Source organism: Schistocerca cancellata, chromosome 1, assembly GCF_023864275.1.
Source record: "Schistocerca cancellata isolate TAMUIC-IGC-003103 chromosome 1, iqSchCanc2.1, whole genome shotgun sequence".
Taxonomy (NCBI): domain Eukaryota; kingdom Metazoa; phylum Arthropoda; class Insecta; order Orthoptera; family Acrididae; genus Schistocerca; species Schistocerca cancellata.
In genome coordinates, this window is record NC_064626.1 from 75,703,508 (window position 1) to 75,720,312 (window position 16,805).

Sequence of the window (16,805 nt, forward strand, 5' to 3'; positions counted from 1 at the left end):
GACTGTCACCATTCTGGCCTCACAACCCAACTCTCTGGTTTGCACAGGCAGAAGGAAGTTTCCATTATGCAGGAATAACTACTGATTCAACCAGATTTGCTGTAGTGGCTAGTCAGCTCGACCTCCATTACGCAACTTATGTGAAAGTCATAATTACAGCACAACATACACAAGATTCTTATGACAAACTCAAGACAGCATTGATTCACGAAGTGTCCACATCACAAGAAGAATGTGTGTGTCAGCTTGTAAGACAGGAAGACACTGGAGGCAGGAAGCTGTCACAGTACCTGAGACAACTTCACAGTGTAGTCGACACGAGAAGTGTACCTGGCGTCTTGCTACATATGGTTTGGAGTGGCTGTACTCTTGACCAAGTTAAAACTGTAATAGTGTCTAATCAAACAGAAATGCCATTAGACAATGTGACAGATCTGGCTGATAAGATTCAAGATGCAGTGATGTCACCATCAATCAATGCAGTAGCAGCACCATGCAACATTCCTTCATCATAGGCAGAGACTCGTGCACATATGATTGCCTGTCAGATAAGGTCGACGCTCTGGCTTAACAGATAAGTAAACTACTATGTCGTCTCAGCTCCAGCAATCACAGAGGATACTGTCACAGAAGATCGCATAGTTATTCCATGATGAAATCTTTGGTCCTCAGTGGCGTAGAGCAGTCCCCTATGATACGCTGGTCTCACCAAAAATCAGGCATTTAAGTGCATCTCGCTTTACACCTACCTAAACTGCAGTGACAGTCAGACACAAGTGCATCCTAGTGCTGTGTGGTATCTCAATGTCTTTACATTAGTGATCGGATGACTAGACACAATTTTTTTTTATATACTGGTTCAGATTTATGCATTTATCCTCAGATTCACCTATACTTACTGACCACCAACTACATTCTGCCTTTCTTTTGCAAACAACTCATTGATAGTCATGGATGGGCTGTGATGCGCCTTCATTTGGAATTTTATAGTTGCTGCTGTCACTGAGTCAATAACTGGAGCCATTTCCCTGGTGTGTTGCCACTTTCTGCCTGATGTGGCAACAACGAGGCTTACTGACAGCATGACTAGACTTTCGGCTGCTGGATTCCAATGTAGTGCAGTGACACACAGCACCAAGCTAATTCATGCAGCAGGAAGCAATACGCTGAGTTGCTTGACGAATTTCCAGCCATAACGCGACTACCAGCCAAGGGAGGTACATCATAACACCATGCATTACACGAAAAGGACTGGTGGCCCAACACTTTCATGCCACTCTAGGCGTTTAGCTCCTGAATGCCTCACCATCAGAAGCGCAGAATTTGACTCAATATTCAGGGAAGGAATTATCAGTTCTTCTAGCAGTCTTTGGTAATCATCTTTCCAATCTAGTACCCAAGAAGTGTGGCACAATGCGCCCATGTAGTGAGTATTGTGCACTTAATCCAAGATCAATTTCCGACAGTTACCCAGCACTCCTGTTAAGAGAATACAACTGTGCTCTCTGTTGTGCAACTGTGTTTAGCGTACTGGACTGCATGAAGGCCTTTACATTAATTCCAGTGGCAGACAAAGATGTTACAAAGACAGCCATAATCACTCCATCCAGCTTGATTGAGAGTCTTTGTATGACATTTAGTTTGCAAAACACTGCTCAGTCTTGGCAGACGTTCATTGATTCTGTGTTGCAAGGATTGTCGTTCTGTTTTGTGTACCTAGATGACTTCCTCGTCTTTTCAGCCACAGCAGAACGGTGCCGGCAACACTTAGTGGTGTGGTGTTAAATACTGCCCTTTGGCAAACCACATATTATCTTCTTGGGCCATCAAATTTTGTCATCAGAAACATTGCCACCACCTGAGAAACTAGAAGCCACCATGAAGCTCTCATGGCCAGAACCAACAAAGAACTACACCATTTCTTGTGAACACAGAATTTTTATCAGCATCATCCACCTCTGTTCAGCCAAGTTGCAAGAACTGCTGACTGCAGCACTTATTGGACCCAAGACTAAGGAGATTTCACCGATCCACTGGACAAATGTGCTGAATCTGCTTTTGAGGTAGCAAAGGGAAGCATAGACAATACAGCACTCCTGTCACACCACACATAGGATGCACGTCTCGTGATGGTAGTTGATGCTAGCCAGACAGCTATCAGTGAAGTGTTATTGCAGCAAGTCAGTGGCATCCCCCACAACCTATGCCACTCTGGCATTGGACCATCAACTCGTCTGGTTTCAAAATGTTTTATCTGGCCTAGTATGCAAAATTATTGTCATGAGTAAGCTTGAACATGTCTTCAATGTCAGTGCAGTAAGATATTCTGTCGTGTGCATGAGCCAGTTGGAGATTTACCGGACACTATAACGTTTCACACACATGCATGTCGATATAGTAGATCCACCACCATTGTCCTATAGTCAACTCTATCTGTTAACTGCAATTGATCGTTTCACCCATTGGCCAGAAGCTATACCAGTCTATAACATATTGATGGCAATGCTAGCCTTTGCCTTGGTGTCAAATTGGATTTCACGCTTTTGTTTGTCCACTGCGCATCACCATGGACCACAGCTGACAATCTGAGTAAGATTTATGTACTCAACTCAGTAAATTCTGTGGCTCTCTGCATCACAGGACAACCAGTTTCCACACAGCAAGCAACAACATGGTCAAAGTTGGCATCGTTATTTAAAGGCACCACTTACGTGTCATGTCAAAAGTTGGACAATGCCTCACCCATGACCTTATTGTGACATTATGAGAACTTCCTTGTAAATAGGGACAGATCTCGACTAACACTATTCTTGTGCATAACAAGTCTCATGCTCTTGCAGAATATTTGCTTCTGTTTTCTGTATTCTTTAATAAATGTTTAAAGTTCATGGTACATGAGAGTATATATTTCGTGTTCTATTCCGACTGATTTTCTCGAACATGCAGACGTAATTGGTTTGGTTGGTTGATTTGGGGGGAGGGAGCCAAACAGATTGGTCATTGGCCACATCACATTAGGGAAGGACTGGGAAGGATGTCGGCTGTGCCCTTTCAAAGGAACCATCCCGGAATTTGCCTGAAGCTATTTAGGTAAACCACGGAAAACCTAGATCTCCTTGGCCGGACATGGGTTTGAACTATTGTCCTCCTGAATGAGAGTCCAGCGTGCTAACCAGTGCACCACATCGCTTGGTAATTTGTTCGGATGGTGGCTGATATCTTCATTAGAGCTCAATTTTTCACTTAATGTGATACTGCTTCATCAACTTACTATATGTTCTTATTTAAATACAGTGTAGGTGCCAACTCTGTTCTGTTATTGTAAAACTTAAATAATTTTTCGGTTTTCAGATATGTGACTTCGCTTTCGGAAGAACACACAATGGAAAAAAATCCAAGTTGCCATGGAACATTTGCAATGTACTATGAAAACAAAGCAGAATAATAAAATAAAGACTAAGGAAAAGCAGAAGCACAAAATCAACTTCTGTTACAAAAGTGAGCACCATGAAAAATAGGGCAACTTCCGATATTAGCAGACGACCAACGTCAACACTTTATTCCGAGAAGCCTAACTTTTACGTAGCGATCCGTCCCGTCCCTTTCCGTTGACGGCCTATGCGAATTTCGCCATTTGAAATACATTGTGGAAAGTTTTGACGTTCCGCTTAGTCTCGTAAAGTTCTTAATTTACGTTGTGTGAAGAAAACTACAAGAATTTACAGATTTGCTTAACTTCAACGGACTACAGACTTTTTACAAGCCTCTCCAGTGTTACTAGACTGGCTCAATGAAGAAATAGTGGAAACTATCATTTAAATAACGCTGATGACCTTGGAATGTTTTATAGGTTTTAGAGAATGTACGAATTCTTAATGTAATGAAATTGCAAGTTCAAAAAAATGCAGGCAATAGTGAATAATTTAAAGCCAGGAAGCTATGTACAGGAATTTAGCCACGCTTCATTCAAGTAACATTAGCGTTTTGGAATCCAAGGTGGTGGAACCTTCCTTATGTACTAGCACGGCCGCCTCTATTACAGGCGGCCGTGGTACTCGTGTTCTGGTTAAACAGTAATAATCCTTGGTTTAATCCTCCGTAGGTGGGGGGAGCGCACAAAGACTGTAGGGGTAAAAAAAAAGGAAAGGAAGTTGACACAAGTATACGTCAGATGTAAATACTATAAACAAGTGCGAGAACACAGTACAAGTATGGGGAACACGGATACAAAACTTAATTTTCGCAAAGCTGTTGTACAACTTACCTCCAAAACACAGGTAAAGATCAAATTACCAATAATGACATGTCTGAGCGTCGTCTGCAAGTTTGTGTGTCAGAAACAACAGTTCGTTTGTAAATATATATATGTGGCAAGACGATGTACACTTCATAAAAGTAGTTATCAGGAGTGTTTTCGAAACATATGTTTCCGAAGTAATTATTTCTTCAAAACAATGAAAAGAAAAATTAACATACGTGTGACAAAACTAAAGTTTGTTTTGATATTTGATGCTTCTTCCAGCCAATTGACGCAGGAGATGACAGTTTCTGGGATCAGTTTTGGTCGGAAAATGTGACAAACGTGCAGGATGTGTTTACATTAGTTCCTGCACCAGAAATTCGAGCTTTGCGCGAAGAAGCGCCATCGAATTTGGCGACACTATGTTATAAAGCGGTTGAGAAATTGGTTAAAGCCGTGGATAACAGCTGTCGTACACAGCATGAACAACAAACTGGTAAAGTAAATACTCCTATTATTTACCCTAACATATTAAAATTTTGATGAAAATAAAATGTGAATGAGAGCTGTAAAATGAAAATAATGTAAATGAACCTCCCAAATTAAATGATTTCTTTGAGATACTCTCTATACTCAACATTTTCTATAAAAAGGCAGGCTTATTACTAGTGGTACATTCGTTGTAGTTTAGGATTGCAGGATAAAAAAAAATTGTGTGTAATGAAGAAAAATACTTTACCTTAGCCTAGCAATAAAACTCAATTACTTTGTGTATATAAACAGCTATTATCTTCTTAATTGATGTTAACAATCTGTTGTCATAATTTTGTAAACTATATGACAAAGCTAGGTCTGTTTAATCCTCAGTTTACCACTGAATATTAATAAGTTATAGGAACATTAGGAAGGAATTTGGAAAGGAACGTTAATCATGCTAGCAATGTTTACATGTTTGGAAATGTGGAGAAGCAGTTGATTTTACCGTATTATCAGGAGAGATACATATATCTTTTCTGTATGTCAAAAAGTGGGGCTTTGTTAACACTAATATTTCTGACCTCTAAATGGGGTGGCTCAGTTATGTAGTTTGCCCAGTTTGTTCACCCAATTCTCAGTTATATTGGAAGCAGTTGATTGTGTTTCACAGAATGTAGATTATCTACTGTTTGTCTTGTAACAGGCTAACTGTGTTAACTGAAGTGTTAGATATTGCTTCACCAACTCTCAACCAATGTGTCGTCTTCCAACCTAACCTTGATGTCAGGCTACATTATAGGCTAGCCTGTTACCACAGCCTACATTCCAAAATCTAATACAGATTTTTTTTTTAAGTCGGTGTTCTCTGACTGTGTAAGTATGATGCAACATTATGATGATGTGGCATGTAGTCTGAGAAGCTGACATTTAGCATCAATAAGTTCAGTGGACCCAATTGATTTGTAGCCTTTACTTTCTCAACGCTCACATCAGATTGCTTTCTTTTGCACTGACAGACACAATCAAGAGAATCTTTCACATAAAAACAGAGCGCTCACCAACCTGATGTTTTGTGTTAACACCACAGTATGCCATGCATCACAATAACAGGGTGACGGCAGGTCAGATATGGTCGAGAGAAGGAGGGGGCTGTGTTGTCAGTTTGCCATTACTCATGTGAGCAGTGTGACTCTGGCAGCTGCAACTGTTTGAGTCCTTGAGCATGTATAAATTTCCACAAACTTCTGTAATGCATGTTGCTGTATTATTATAGAAACGTTATCCCTTTTTGCTAGCTTCAAACATTATGTTATATAAGTTAAACATGTTGCATAGAGAAACAACAAAAAGTAGTGTGACATTTAGATTACCATTCCCCAGTTGTTTGCAACTAGCTGTAGTAACTATCACCAGCAGTAGGAGAACAATATGGAAATGGTGGACAGAACAGATGGCATCACTAAGCTTTATCTTTGATGAGTTATTGATGTGGTAGTATGTCATGTTAAAAACTAGCTGCCAGTCAGTGTTCTTCTGACCAGTGGATAGGCATCAACCTGTAGTAAATTGTGCAACCTTAACTGTGAACTAGTTTCACTAGAAAGACACACAAAGAATTATAAAAATGTGAAAGTGACAGTGAATGACAACATTACAAAAAAAACTGAAGCAGCATTTCAGAGCTGTCAATCAAACACTGTGATGTAGTGCAGAGTTTAACAAAATAATAGAACTAAAGGCAAAGGTTCATGCTGGAATGTTTCCTTTGGTTAGGCCATGGTTGATGTCCTGCCCTATGCTCACCTAATCCTATCCTACTTTGTTTTCTGTATGCATGTACGATTTGTGTAATGTATCTGACCTGTTCGGTACCGTTGTAATGAATGTGCTATGTAAGAATAAATATTTAAAAGAAATATCTCAATTTTAAAAAAGAACTTGCTTAAAGTGTTCATTGTCTGGAGCACTAGAACTGACATAAGCCCATGCACAGGATCATAATTTACTTTGGTCACATCTTAAGAACATTGGTGGTGCAAATATTCGTGGGAATTTTAGTGTTCAAATAAATAACAGTAAACTGCAAGCATATTCAATGTCCAATATTTCTTCATAAATATAATTTCCATTCTATCAGGCTTTTATGGTTGTATTGTGCCAATAGTATACATTTTAATAGTAATGCTGCCAAAAAGCAATTGAATTTTTTTGAAAAAATTGGCAAAGATAGCATTTCTCACATTTGATATGGAATTTGTTAGGTATAAGCTATTAGAGACTTTCAAGAAAGTCATTAGTAGAGACTGCTATGGATGTAAGCAGGGGGTAGGAGAGGCCTTCAAAATCTGAAATCACGTCACCACCACCACACATAGTTACATCAACTTGGTATCATGGGTGAATGTAGACTCTCCTGGCATGTACTATTGATGAAAAGCTCTTGGACTTCCAGCTGGGTGGCAGTGTTAAAATAATGTGACATTTCAAAGAGAGTCAGAAGATAATGACACTCTTCAAAGTGGTGTGGTATTTTAACACTGCCACATGGCTGGAAACCTGAGAGTTTCCCTTCAACTTGGTATCAGTTTGAAGAGAATCGGAACTGAGTAATAACAAGTGGGATACAGAAGTATGTTTGACACAAGTGTTTGATTTGACTAGTGATGTAGGAAACATGAGACAAATCCCATAAACAGTATGATGATATGATATTATTGATGTTTTTCAAAGAGGTTAAGCTGCAGATCAGTCTGTCACCACAACCAGGTTTAGTTTAATAGCAGATTTGTTCTCTTCACCAACTCACAACCAAATTGTCATCTTCCAAGTTAACCTAGACTTCAAACTGAGCTCCAGATCAATCTGTCACCATAAGATCTTTTTAGTACCAAAATTGTTGGCTTCACCAACTAACGACAAACCTATGAATATATGCACTGAAATTTGACATGACATGTGCCATTAACATTATGCCACTGGCCAAAGCCGACGACTCATATAGAACACTCCTCCTGACCCAGCAAGTGTACCCAGAATCATTAGTCAGGAAATATCAGAACTACTCTGCTGTTCACAAGTCTTCTCCTTGCAACTGAAAATGCTGCATTGCTATGAGCTCTAAAAGCTTTACATAGCATTGCTTCTCCCATTCACAAGTAATGTCAATAGCAAAATAATTACATTCAAGTCTCAAACTATAACCTTTCAGTGAAGTACATTGTAGTTATGGTACCTAATATGGGGCTGTGATTAAAAAACAGTTTTTCAATATTCCTGTGTTTTATTTTGTAAGGAATTGTGCTTTGTTCCTCCATTTCACCCACTTCCCCAAAAATAGATGGAAGTTCCCCCTCCCATCCTACTCTCCAGCGTGGATGTAAGTGGTTAGAGAGATAGAGAAGTCCCATTTTATGCAGAACAACTAGCTCTCATCAGAGTGCATGAGAAATGATATTAGAGAATTCTTTGCTGTGCCAGAAAAAAAGGAAGTAAGTTTGAAATGTGCATAAGTTTGAAACAAAGCTCTAGAGGTGTAGAGCATTATTAGTCATGAAGAGAATTCTCTGTAATCAGTTTAACCTATAATCCAACAAAGGCCTCATATTGTCCAACTTCAAATAAATAAAAAATGGTTTACAATATCACAAATAGACATCAATGGGTGCACGCTAAATTAATGTTTGTCTGTGAAATTATTTGACATCCAGATGGATAACAAACTGAGGTACCACCAGCACATGGTTTACTTAACTAAAAACCTCAGTTCTATCTGCATTGCACTTAGAAATATTTCTCAGTGTGTTGATACCAAGTTGAGATTTTTAGCATGCTGTGCATACTTTTTGTCATTACTTCCCCTATGGCCTAATCTTCTGGCACAGTGAAGCTAAGGTCAAGCTAATCTGTACCTTCATGTAACAGAAACTTTTTGTTGAATCTAAATATGTTAGGGACTAAAGGTAACAGCTCACTGAATAATACAGCTGCCAGGTCGTAAAGTGGCACATAAATAAGACGAGAATTATGCTAACTTTTGTGCAACACCATTTTCTAAATTATACAGGGTGACATCTCTCTCTCTCTCTCTCTCTCTCTCTCTCTCTCTCTCTCTCTCTCTCTCTTTGTACCAGCTGACTACATTCTGCAAGCACAGCAGCTTCACTGGCATGTAGGACTAGGTTTGGTGGAGGGGGTAAGGGTAAAATGAGGTGGGCAGTGGAGGCAGGGGGAGTTGTGTGTGATACAGGAGTATTGTGAGATCAAAGTATGTGTTCCAAGGACATCTTGTTTTTTTGAAGTTCAGAAAGCAATTGTTAGGGTGAAGTATCCAGATAACACTGATTGTGAAGCACATTGTACTCCAGTGGCATCACTGGCGTATCCTATCATATCAGAGACAGTTCCACATGTGAAAACGTTACTCTCATATATACCAGCTCTTCTGTAACTTCTGCACAGCATTCTATTACAGCATGACCACCAAGCATTTGTCCACCCGTATAAATGGCCACCTCCAAAATGTGGCCATGAACAGAGTTGATCACACAGTGGCAGACACGCTGCTGAGTACAAAATGATTTATTTCAATGGCTGCTTCATAACCTGTGCAATCTGGATACTTCTCCCAAACACAAGATCTTTCTACAATATATTTTCCATATTTGCAGTTGGACTGCCATGATAAGAATCATTCAACTGAGGAGCAATGTTCTGTGATCATTAGGGAAACAAGAATGAACAACTGATATTCTTTCTTCTTGACAAATTCCATTTTTTGTAAATTCAGTATTTCCAAACATGATATTTCCCACAAATAGGCTTTCTTAACTATATGTGCTGACTCCAAATTCAAAAAAATTTAAAGCCAAGTCCTTTGATAACACAAAAACTTAATAACCATCAGGTAAACAATTATTAAACTGTAATGAGTCAAATCAATGAAATAATTGCAGTAAATATTGTGAAAAGAGATGCTAACAGCAATTCAGTTATTGATATGTGGATGATGCACTTCAGTTTCTTTATATTACTGTAGAAGACTTGCTCGTTTTATATTCAGCGGAATTTCATCTATCTTTGTGGAATGTGTTTCAGCTGCATATACTATTCTGTTCACTATGTACTGAGAAGGTATTTGACATTGCCACTACATTTTTCAGATGTAAGCATTTTTCAGAAATAGTGATCCACCTAAATTCTCTGACACTCACAAGAAGACATGTACTAATGATTAAGAGATTGATTTGCTTTCTGGAGCAGCAGAGTTAAAAATTTCTAGATAAGTATATTTTCCCTTGTTTCCTTAAGTCATTTTAGATGAACACTGAGATGATTTCCCTGAACAGACTTTGGCCATTTTATGCTCTCCATTCTTTTCAAGTAAGCCAGTGCTGCATTTGTAATGTTTTCATGTTTTGTTGAACTCTTAATAAACCTTTCCTTTTACTTGTAGTGAAACTAAGGAAGACAGAATTAAAAAAGTAATACAGCCTAGAGTCGAAGGCATTAATTCAGTTTGTTGGGATAAGAAGAGTTCGAATACAGAAGAAAACTGAAGGGCCTGATGTCATAGGGGTCTATCCCATAAGCTTCTAAATCTGAGAAAGGAAAAAAAAGTTATAGAAACAGTTTTTGCCAGATGTTGTATTGCTATACTATTTTTAGTTCCACATGTCATCCACAATTTTAAATAGCTAGAAAATACAAGCAATTGGAAAATACATCTAACGTCTTGAACTGAATCTGAAAATAAAACCAACCACTTTATTCTCTGCTACCCTTAGTGTGGCGTATAAGCAGGATGTCAATTCAGAATACCTTATGGGTTCTGAACTCTGTTACATGATACCAAACATTGTCGACACAAAGCTGTATGAGATGAAAGAATTTTTTAGTAGTTAACTTTGCAATGTCCAGTACTTGCTATAAATCCAGACAGTAATCTAAATCTTCAGTATTTGTAACCCACTGAGAACCATTTTAGTATGGTTTTAAACTGCATTAGGCTTTCCCTCATTATGAAGTTTTAAAGCCAGGGATATTTCTTAGTTTTCTCAAGTGTTACACTCATTGTTTCCTTTGCATGTTTCTTACACAAGCGATTTAAATGAAATACTGAATTCTGCATGAAAGGCTTTAGAATATTTTGTTGTAGTGTTGGACAAAATCTCTTGTCACATTTGTTTTTATATATTAAGTACATCTCAGCTATGAATTTCATTTTGTTTACATACACCTTCTTGGCAGCTTTGTTTATATATACCTTCTTGGCAATATCACTGTGACAACAATGATACTTCTACTTTGCGAATGTGGTCCCAGATAGATTCCAGTAAAATTGCAGAAGATTTGTTATGTATCTATTTGCATAATTACCTCCCTGATAAAATTTACTTAATGCATGGTTTCCTCATTCTGAAATGGGTAGGTCATATCTCTCTCGCTCTTGCTCTCGCTCTCCTCCCCCTCCCTCCTCACCCCCCTCCCACTCCTCCTCCTCCTCCCCCTCTCTCATGCCCCTCCCCCTCTCTCATGCCCCTCCCCCTCTCTCATGCCCCTCCCCCTCTCTCATGCCCCTCCCCCTCTCTCATGCCCCTCCCCCTCTCTCATGCCCCTCCCCCCTCTCTCATGCCCCTCCCCCTCTCTCATGCCCCTCCCCCTCTCTCATGCCCCTCCCCCTCTCTCATGCCCCTCCCCCTCTCTCATGCCCCTCCCCCTCTCTCATGCCCCTCCCCCTCTCTCATGCCCCTCCCCCTCTCTCATGCCCCTCCCCCTCTCTCATGCCCCTCCCCCTCTCTCATGCCCCTCCCCCTCTCTCCCGCCCCTCCCCTCTCTCCCCGCCCCTCCCCCTCTCTCCCGCCCCTCCCCCTCTCTCCCGCCCCCTCCCCCTCTCTCCCGCCCCTCCCCCTCTCTCCCCGCCCCTCCCCCTCTCTCCCGCCCCCTCCCCCTCTCTCCGCCCCTCCCCCTCTCTCCCGCCCCTCCCCCTCTCTCCCGCCCCCTCCCCCTCTCTCCCGCCCCTCCCCCTCTCTCCCGCCCCTCCCACTCTCTCCCGCCCCTCCCTCTCTCTCCCGCCCCTCCCTCTCTCTCCTGCCCCTGCCCCTGCCCCTCTCTCCTGCCCCTGCCCCTCTCTCCTGCCCCTGCCCCTCTCTCCTGCCCCTCTCTCCTGCCCCTGCCCCTCTCTCCTGCCCCTGCCCCTCTCTCTCCTGCCCCTGCCCCTCTCTCCTGCCCCTGCCGCACTCTCCTGCCCCTGCCGCACTCTCCTGCTCATGCCGTTCTCTCCTGCACCTACCCCCTACCCCCCTCTCTCTCTCTCCCGCTGCCCCCTGCCCCCTCTCTCTCTCCCGCTGCCTCCTGCCCCTCTCTCTCTCCCCGCTGCCCATGCCCCTCTCTCTCTCTCCGCTGCCCCATGCCCCTCTCTCTCTCCCGCTGCCCCCTACCCCTCTCTCTCTCTCCCGCTGCCCCCTGCCCCTCTCTCTCTCCCCGCTGCCCCACCCCTCTCTCTCTCCCGCCTCCCCCTACCCCCCCTCTCTCTCCCGCCGCCCCCTACACACCCCCTCTCTCTCCCGCCGCCCCCTACACCGCCTCCTCTCTCTCCCGCCGCCCCTACACACACCTCCTCTCTCTCCCGCCGCCCCTACACACACCCCCCTCTCTCTCTCCCGCCGCCCCTACACACACCCCCCTCTCTCTCTCCGCCGCCGCCCTACACACACCCCGTCTCTCTCCCGCCGCCCCTACACACACCCCCTCTCTCTCCCGCCGCCCCTACACACACCCCCTCTCTCTCCGCCGCCCCTACACACACCCCCTCTCTCTCCGCCGCCCTACACACACCCCCTCTCTCTCCCGCCGCCCCTACACACACCCCCTCTCTCTCCCCCCGCCCCCCACTCCCCCTCTCTCTCTCGCCGCACCCGACCCACCCCCTCTCTCTCTCGCCGCCCCCGACCCCCCCACACTTTCTCCCGCCGCCCCCGACCCCCATATCTCTCTCTCTCTCTCGCTCTCTCTCTCTCTCCCGCCGTCCCCACCCCCCATCTCCCTCTCCCTCTCCCGCCGCCCCCGACCCCACTCTCTCTCTCTCTCTCTCTCTCTCTCTCTCTCTCTCTCTCTCTCTCTCTCTCTCTCTCTCTCTCTCTCTCTCTCTCCCCCCGCCGCCCCCCGACCCCCCCCTCTCTCCCCGCCGCACCCGATCTCCCCCCTCTCTCCCGCCGCACCCGATCTCCCCCCCTCTCTCCCGCCGCACCCGATCTCCCCCCTCTCTCCCGCCGCCCCCGATCTCCCCCCTCTCTCCGCCGCACCCGATCTCCCCCCTCTCTCCCGCCGCACCCGATCTCCCCCCTCTCTCCCGCCGCACCCGATCTCCCCCCTCTCCCTCCCCCCCTGCGGGTCCGGGGATTAGAATAGGCCCGAGGTATTCCTGCCTGTCGTAAGAGGCGACTAAAAGGAGTCCATCCCCCTCACGGGGGTAGTTAGCGCCTGCGTCCGGAGACGGACGGTTCCACGACCTATAATCGTGGTCTTTTTGGTTTTTCACTTCTCGTTTCTTCCTTCCTTTTGTTGGTTCCTTTCTTTGCTATTCTCCACCTCACTGTCTTCCTTACTCTTTCCCTTGACTTCTCCTTGCCTTCTCATTGCCTTTTTCTCCTTGCCTTCTCATTGCCTTTTTCTCCTTGCCTTCTCATTGCCTTTTTCTCCTTGCCTTCTCATTGACCTTTTCCTCCTTGCCTTCTCATTGCCTTTTCTCCTTGCCTTCTCATTGCCTTTTCTCCTTGCCTTCTCATTGCCTTTTTCTCCTTGCCTTCTCATTGCCTTCTTGTCCTTGCTTTCTCATTGCCTTCTTCTCCTTGCCTTCTCTGGTCTCCGCTTGGCGTTTGAGACAGTCTGTCCTCTTTCTCCCTCTCTCTATTCTTTTTCCTCTTCTTCCTTCCTCCCTGTGCGTGCCTGAAGGCCGACCCACGCGTTCGCACGCGTAGCCGGTGACGGGGTAACGCGTAAGTCCCCGCCCTGGGTAGACATGTAAGGCACGCGCGTACCCCCTGGTAAAGGCCAGGCCCGGGGAGGGGTGATGTCCTGAGCTGATACCTTCTGACCATGCCGATTGGTCCCTCCGTCTGTTCCTCGGGAGGTGTGACCTGAGGTGTAAACATTCACCTAAGGCGGGAGTGCCCCTCTGAGAGGGTCCCCACAAGGAAGGAGCGCGCCATCGGAGACGCTGGCAATCATGGGGGATTCCTCCGCAATGGATTCTACTCCATCTCTCTCGACTTCGACCCAAAAACGGGAAACGTGACCAGCCAACAGTGACAAAAGTACTACCGCCTGCCCCACAGTTCCTCGTAGTTTCTCGATCTGAGGACGGAAAGGATTTTTCCTCTGTCAACCCCTTTCGTTATTCAGAAGGGTGTAGATGCCATAGCCGGCCGGATCTGTCAAATCTTGTACCCAGGTTGCGTAACGGCACCTTATTACTAGAAACTGAGAGTGCCTTTCAGGCACAAAAACTGCTTCGGGCCACCCTCCTGTACACGTTCCCTGTCCGGGGTGGAGGCCCACCGAACTTTGAATTCGTCTCGTGGTGTAGTCTATACTAGCTTCCTCGACGGATTGACTGATGAGGAGCTTCAATCTTTCCTCGCTGAGGAGGGCGTGACGGCTGTCCATAGGGTCATGAAAAAGGTCAACAATGACCGTGTACCGACCCGGACACTTTTCTTGACCTTCGATAGTGTTAAGCTGCCATCGCGCATCAAGGCGGGCTACGAGGTTATTTCTGTTCGCCCCTATGTCCCGACACCTACGCGCTGCTACCAGTGTCAGCGTTTCAATCACACTCGACAGTCTTGTTCCAATGCGGTTAAATGTGTCACTTGTGGCAGGGATGCCCATGAGGGTGACTGTCCACCTCCGTCTCCTCGTTGTGTGAACTGTCAGGTGACCATGCCACATCCTCCCGCGACTGTCCTGTCTATAAGGAAGAACGCTGTATCCAAGAAATTCGGGTCAAAGAGAAAGTGTCCACCTCGGCTGCTTGCAAGCTATTGGCTAGTAGGAAGTCCACGCTGCTCCCAGCGGGGAAATACAGTACTGTCCTCGCCTCTCCTCGGACTACCCGGGAGGTAGCAACCCAGACATGCGATCTGACCTTCAGCACCACGGTCGTCCGTTCGGCCAGTGCTAAGATCGCGCGGTCGACGTCTCCTCTTCCTCCCATCACCCCACAGACACCAGCCCCTTCCTCAGCTTCTGCTAAGACGAAGACCCCCGAAGTCAGATGCACGGGCCTTCAAGAAGGAACCATCCCGTGCAGACTTCCTCCGTACCTCGACCTCCCAGCCTTCGACCGGTACTTCCATCAAAACGTCCTTCCAAAAAGGCGCATAGGAAGCACAGTTCTCCTTCTCCGCCACGGCGCATTTCTTCTCCTGCGCCACCCAGCGGTTGCCGCCCCAGGCCGTCATCCGTTTCGCCTGGCCGCACCGCTGGTAGCCGTACATCTGGCCGTTCACCGGCGGAGGAAGCCTCCCCCTCCCCGGCCATCCCTCCCGAGATGGCCGATGACCCTATAGACCCAATGGACGATGACTGTCCGCCTACTGATAGCGGCGGCAGTGCTCGCTCGAAGCCAGGCCCTAAGCGGCCTTCGCGGTGACCCCTTCTCTCATCTTCCTTTTCTTACAATGGCACTTATTCACTGGGATATTCGCAGCATTCGCTCCAACCGAGAGGACTTGAAGTTGCTGCTCCGCTTGCACCGTCCGCTCGTCGTAGCCCTCCAGGAAACGAAGCTACGCCCATGCGATCAAATTGCCTTGGCACACTACACCTCTGTGCGTTTTGACCTACCCCCTGTGGTAGGGTATCCCAGCTCATGGAGGGGTTATGTTGCTGGTCCGGGATGATATTTACTACGATCCATCACGTTGCACACCGGCCTGCAGGCAGTTGCCATCCGCATTACTCTCCCCACTTTTACGTTTTCCTTTCGTACCGTTTACACTCCATCGTCATCTGCCGTTACCAGGGCAGACATGATGCAACTTATTGCTCAGCTACCTGCACCATTTTTGTTAACTGGAGACTTCAATGCCCACCATCCCCTTTGGGGCTCTCCAGCATCCTGCCCGCCGCCCCCGACCCCCCACTCTCTCTCTCCCTCTACGATCCCATCACGTTGCACACCGGCCTGCAGGCAGTTGCCATCCGCATTACTCTCCCCACTTTTACGTTTTCCTTTTGTACCGTTTACACTCCATCGTCATCTGCCGTTACCAGGGCAGACATGATGCAACTTATTGCTCAGCTACCTGCACCATTTTTGTTAACTGGAGACTTCAATGCCCACCATCCCCTTTGGGGCTCTCCAGCATCCTGCCCGAGGGGCTCCTTGTTAGCAGACCTTTTCAACCAGCTCAATCTTGTCCTGCCTCAATACTGGCGCCCCTACTTTTCTTTCGGACACATCTCACACCTATTCCCATTTAGACCTCTCTATATGTACTCCCCAACTTGCACGCCGGTTTGAGTGGTATGCACTTGCTGATACATATTCGAGCGACCACTTCCCGTGTGTTATCCATTTCCTGCAGCATACTCCCTCTCCGTGCTCCTCTAGTTGGACCATCTCCAAGGCAGACTGGGGGCTCTTCTCTTCCAGGGCGACCTTTCAGGATCAAACCTTCACAAGCTGCAATCGTCAGGTCGCACACCTCACGGAAGTCATTCTCGCTGCTGCTGAATATTCCATCCCTCACCCTACTTCTTCTCCACGTCGCGTACCGGTCCCCTGGTGGACCGCAGCATGTAGAGACGCTTTACGTGCTCTTCGACGTGCTTTACGCACATTTAAACGCCACCCTACAGTGTGCGAATTGTATTAATTATAAACGATTACGTGCTCAGTGTCGTCGTATTATCAAAGACAGCAAGAAAGCCAGCTGGGCTGCTTTCACAAGCACCTTCAACAGTTTTACTCCTTCTTCTGTTGTCTGGGGTAGCCTGCGCCGGCTATCTGGCACTAAGGTCCACTCACCAGTTTCTGGCTTGAAGGTCGCGAATGACGTCCTTGTGGCCCCTGAGGCTGTCTCCA

The 16,805-nt window shown here is 45.8% G+C and overlaps 1 protein-coding gene across 2 annotated transcripts in view; it reads left to right on the forward strand.

The window, feature by feature from the left end:
• Positions 1 to 4,072: 4,072 nt before the first annotated feature.
• LOC126165312 (protein HID1) overlaps positions 4,073 to 16,805 on the forward strand; it is an 82,595-nt gene continuing 69,862 nt past the window's right edge. For both annotated transcript variants that reach the window (XM_049920308.1, XM_049920309.1), the window contains exons 1-2: positions 4,073 to 4,277; positions 4,523 to 4,736. In XM_049920308.1, the coding sequence (XP_049776265.1) occupies positions 4,212 to 4,277; positions 4,523 to 4,736 (280 nt within the window). In that variant the 5' untranslated portion in view covers positions 4,073 to 4,211. The remainder of the gene's footprint in view (positions 4,278 to 4,522; positions 4,737 to 16,805) is intronic.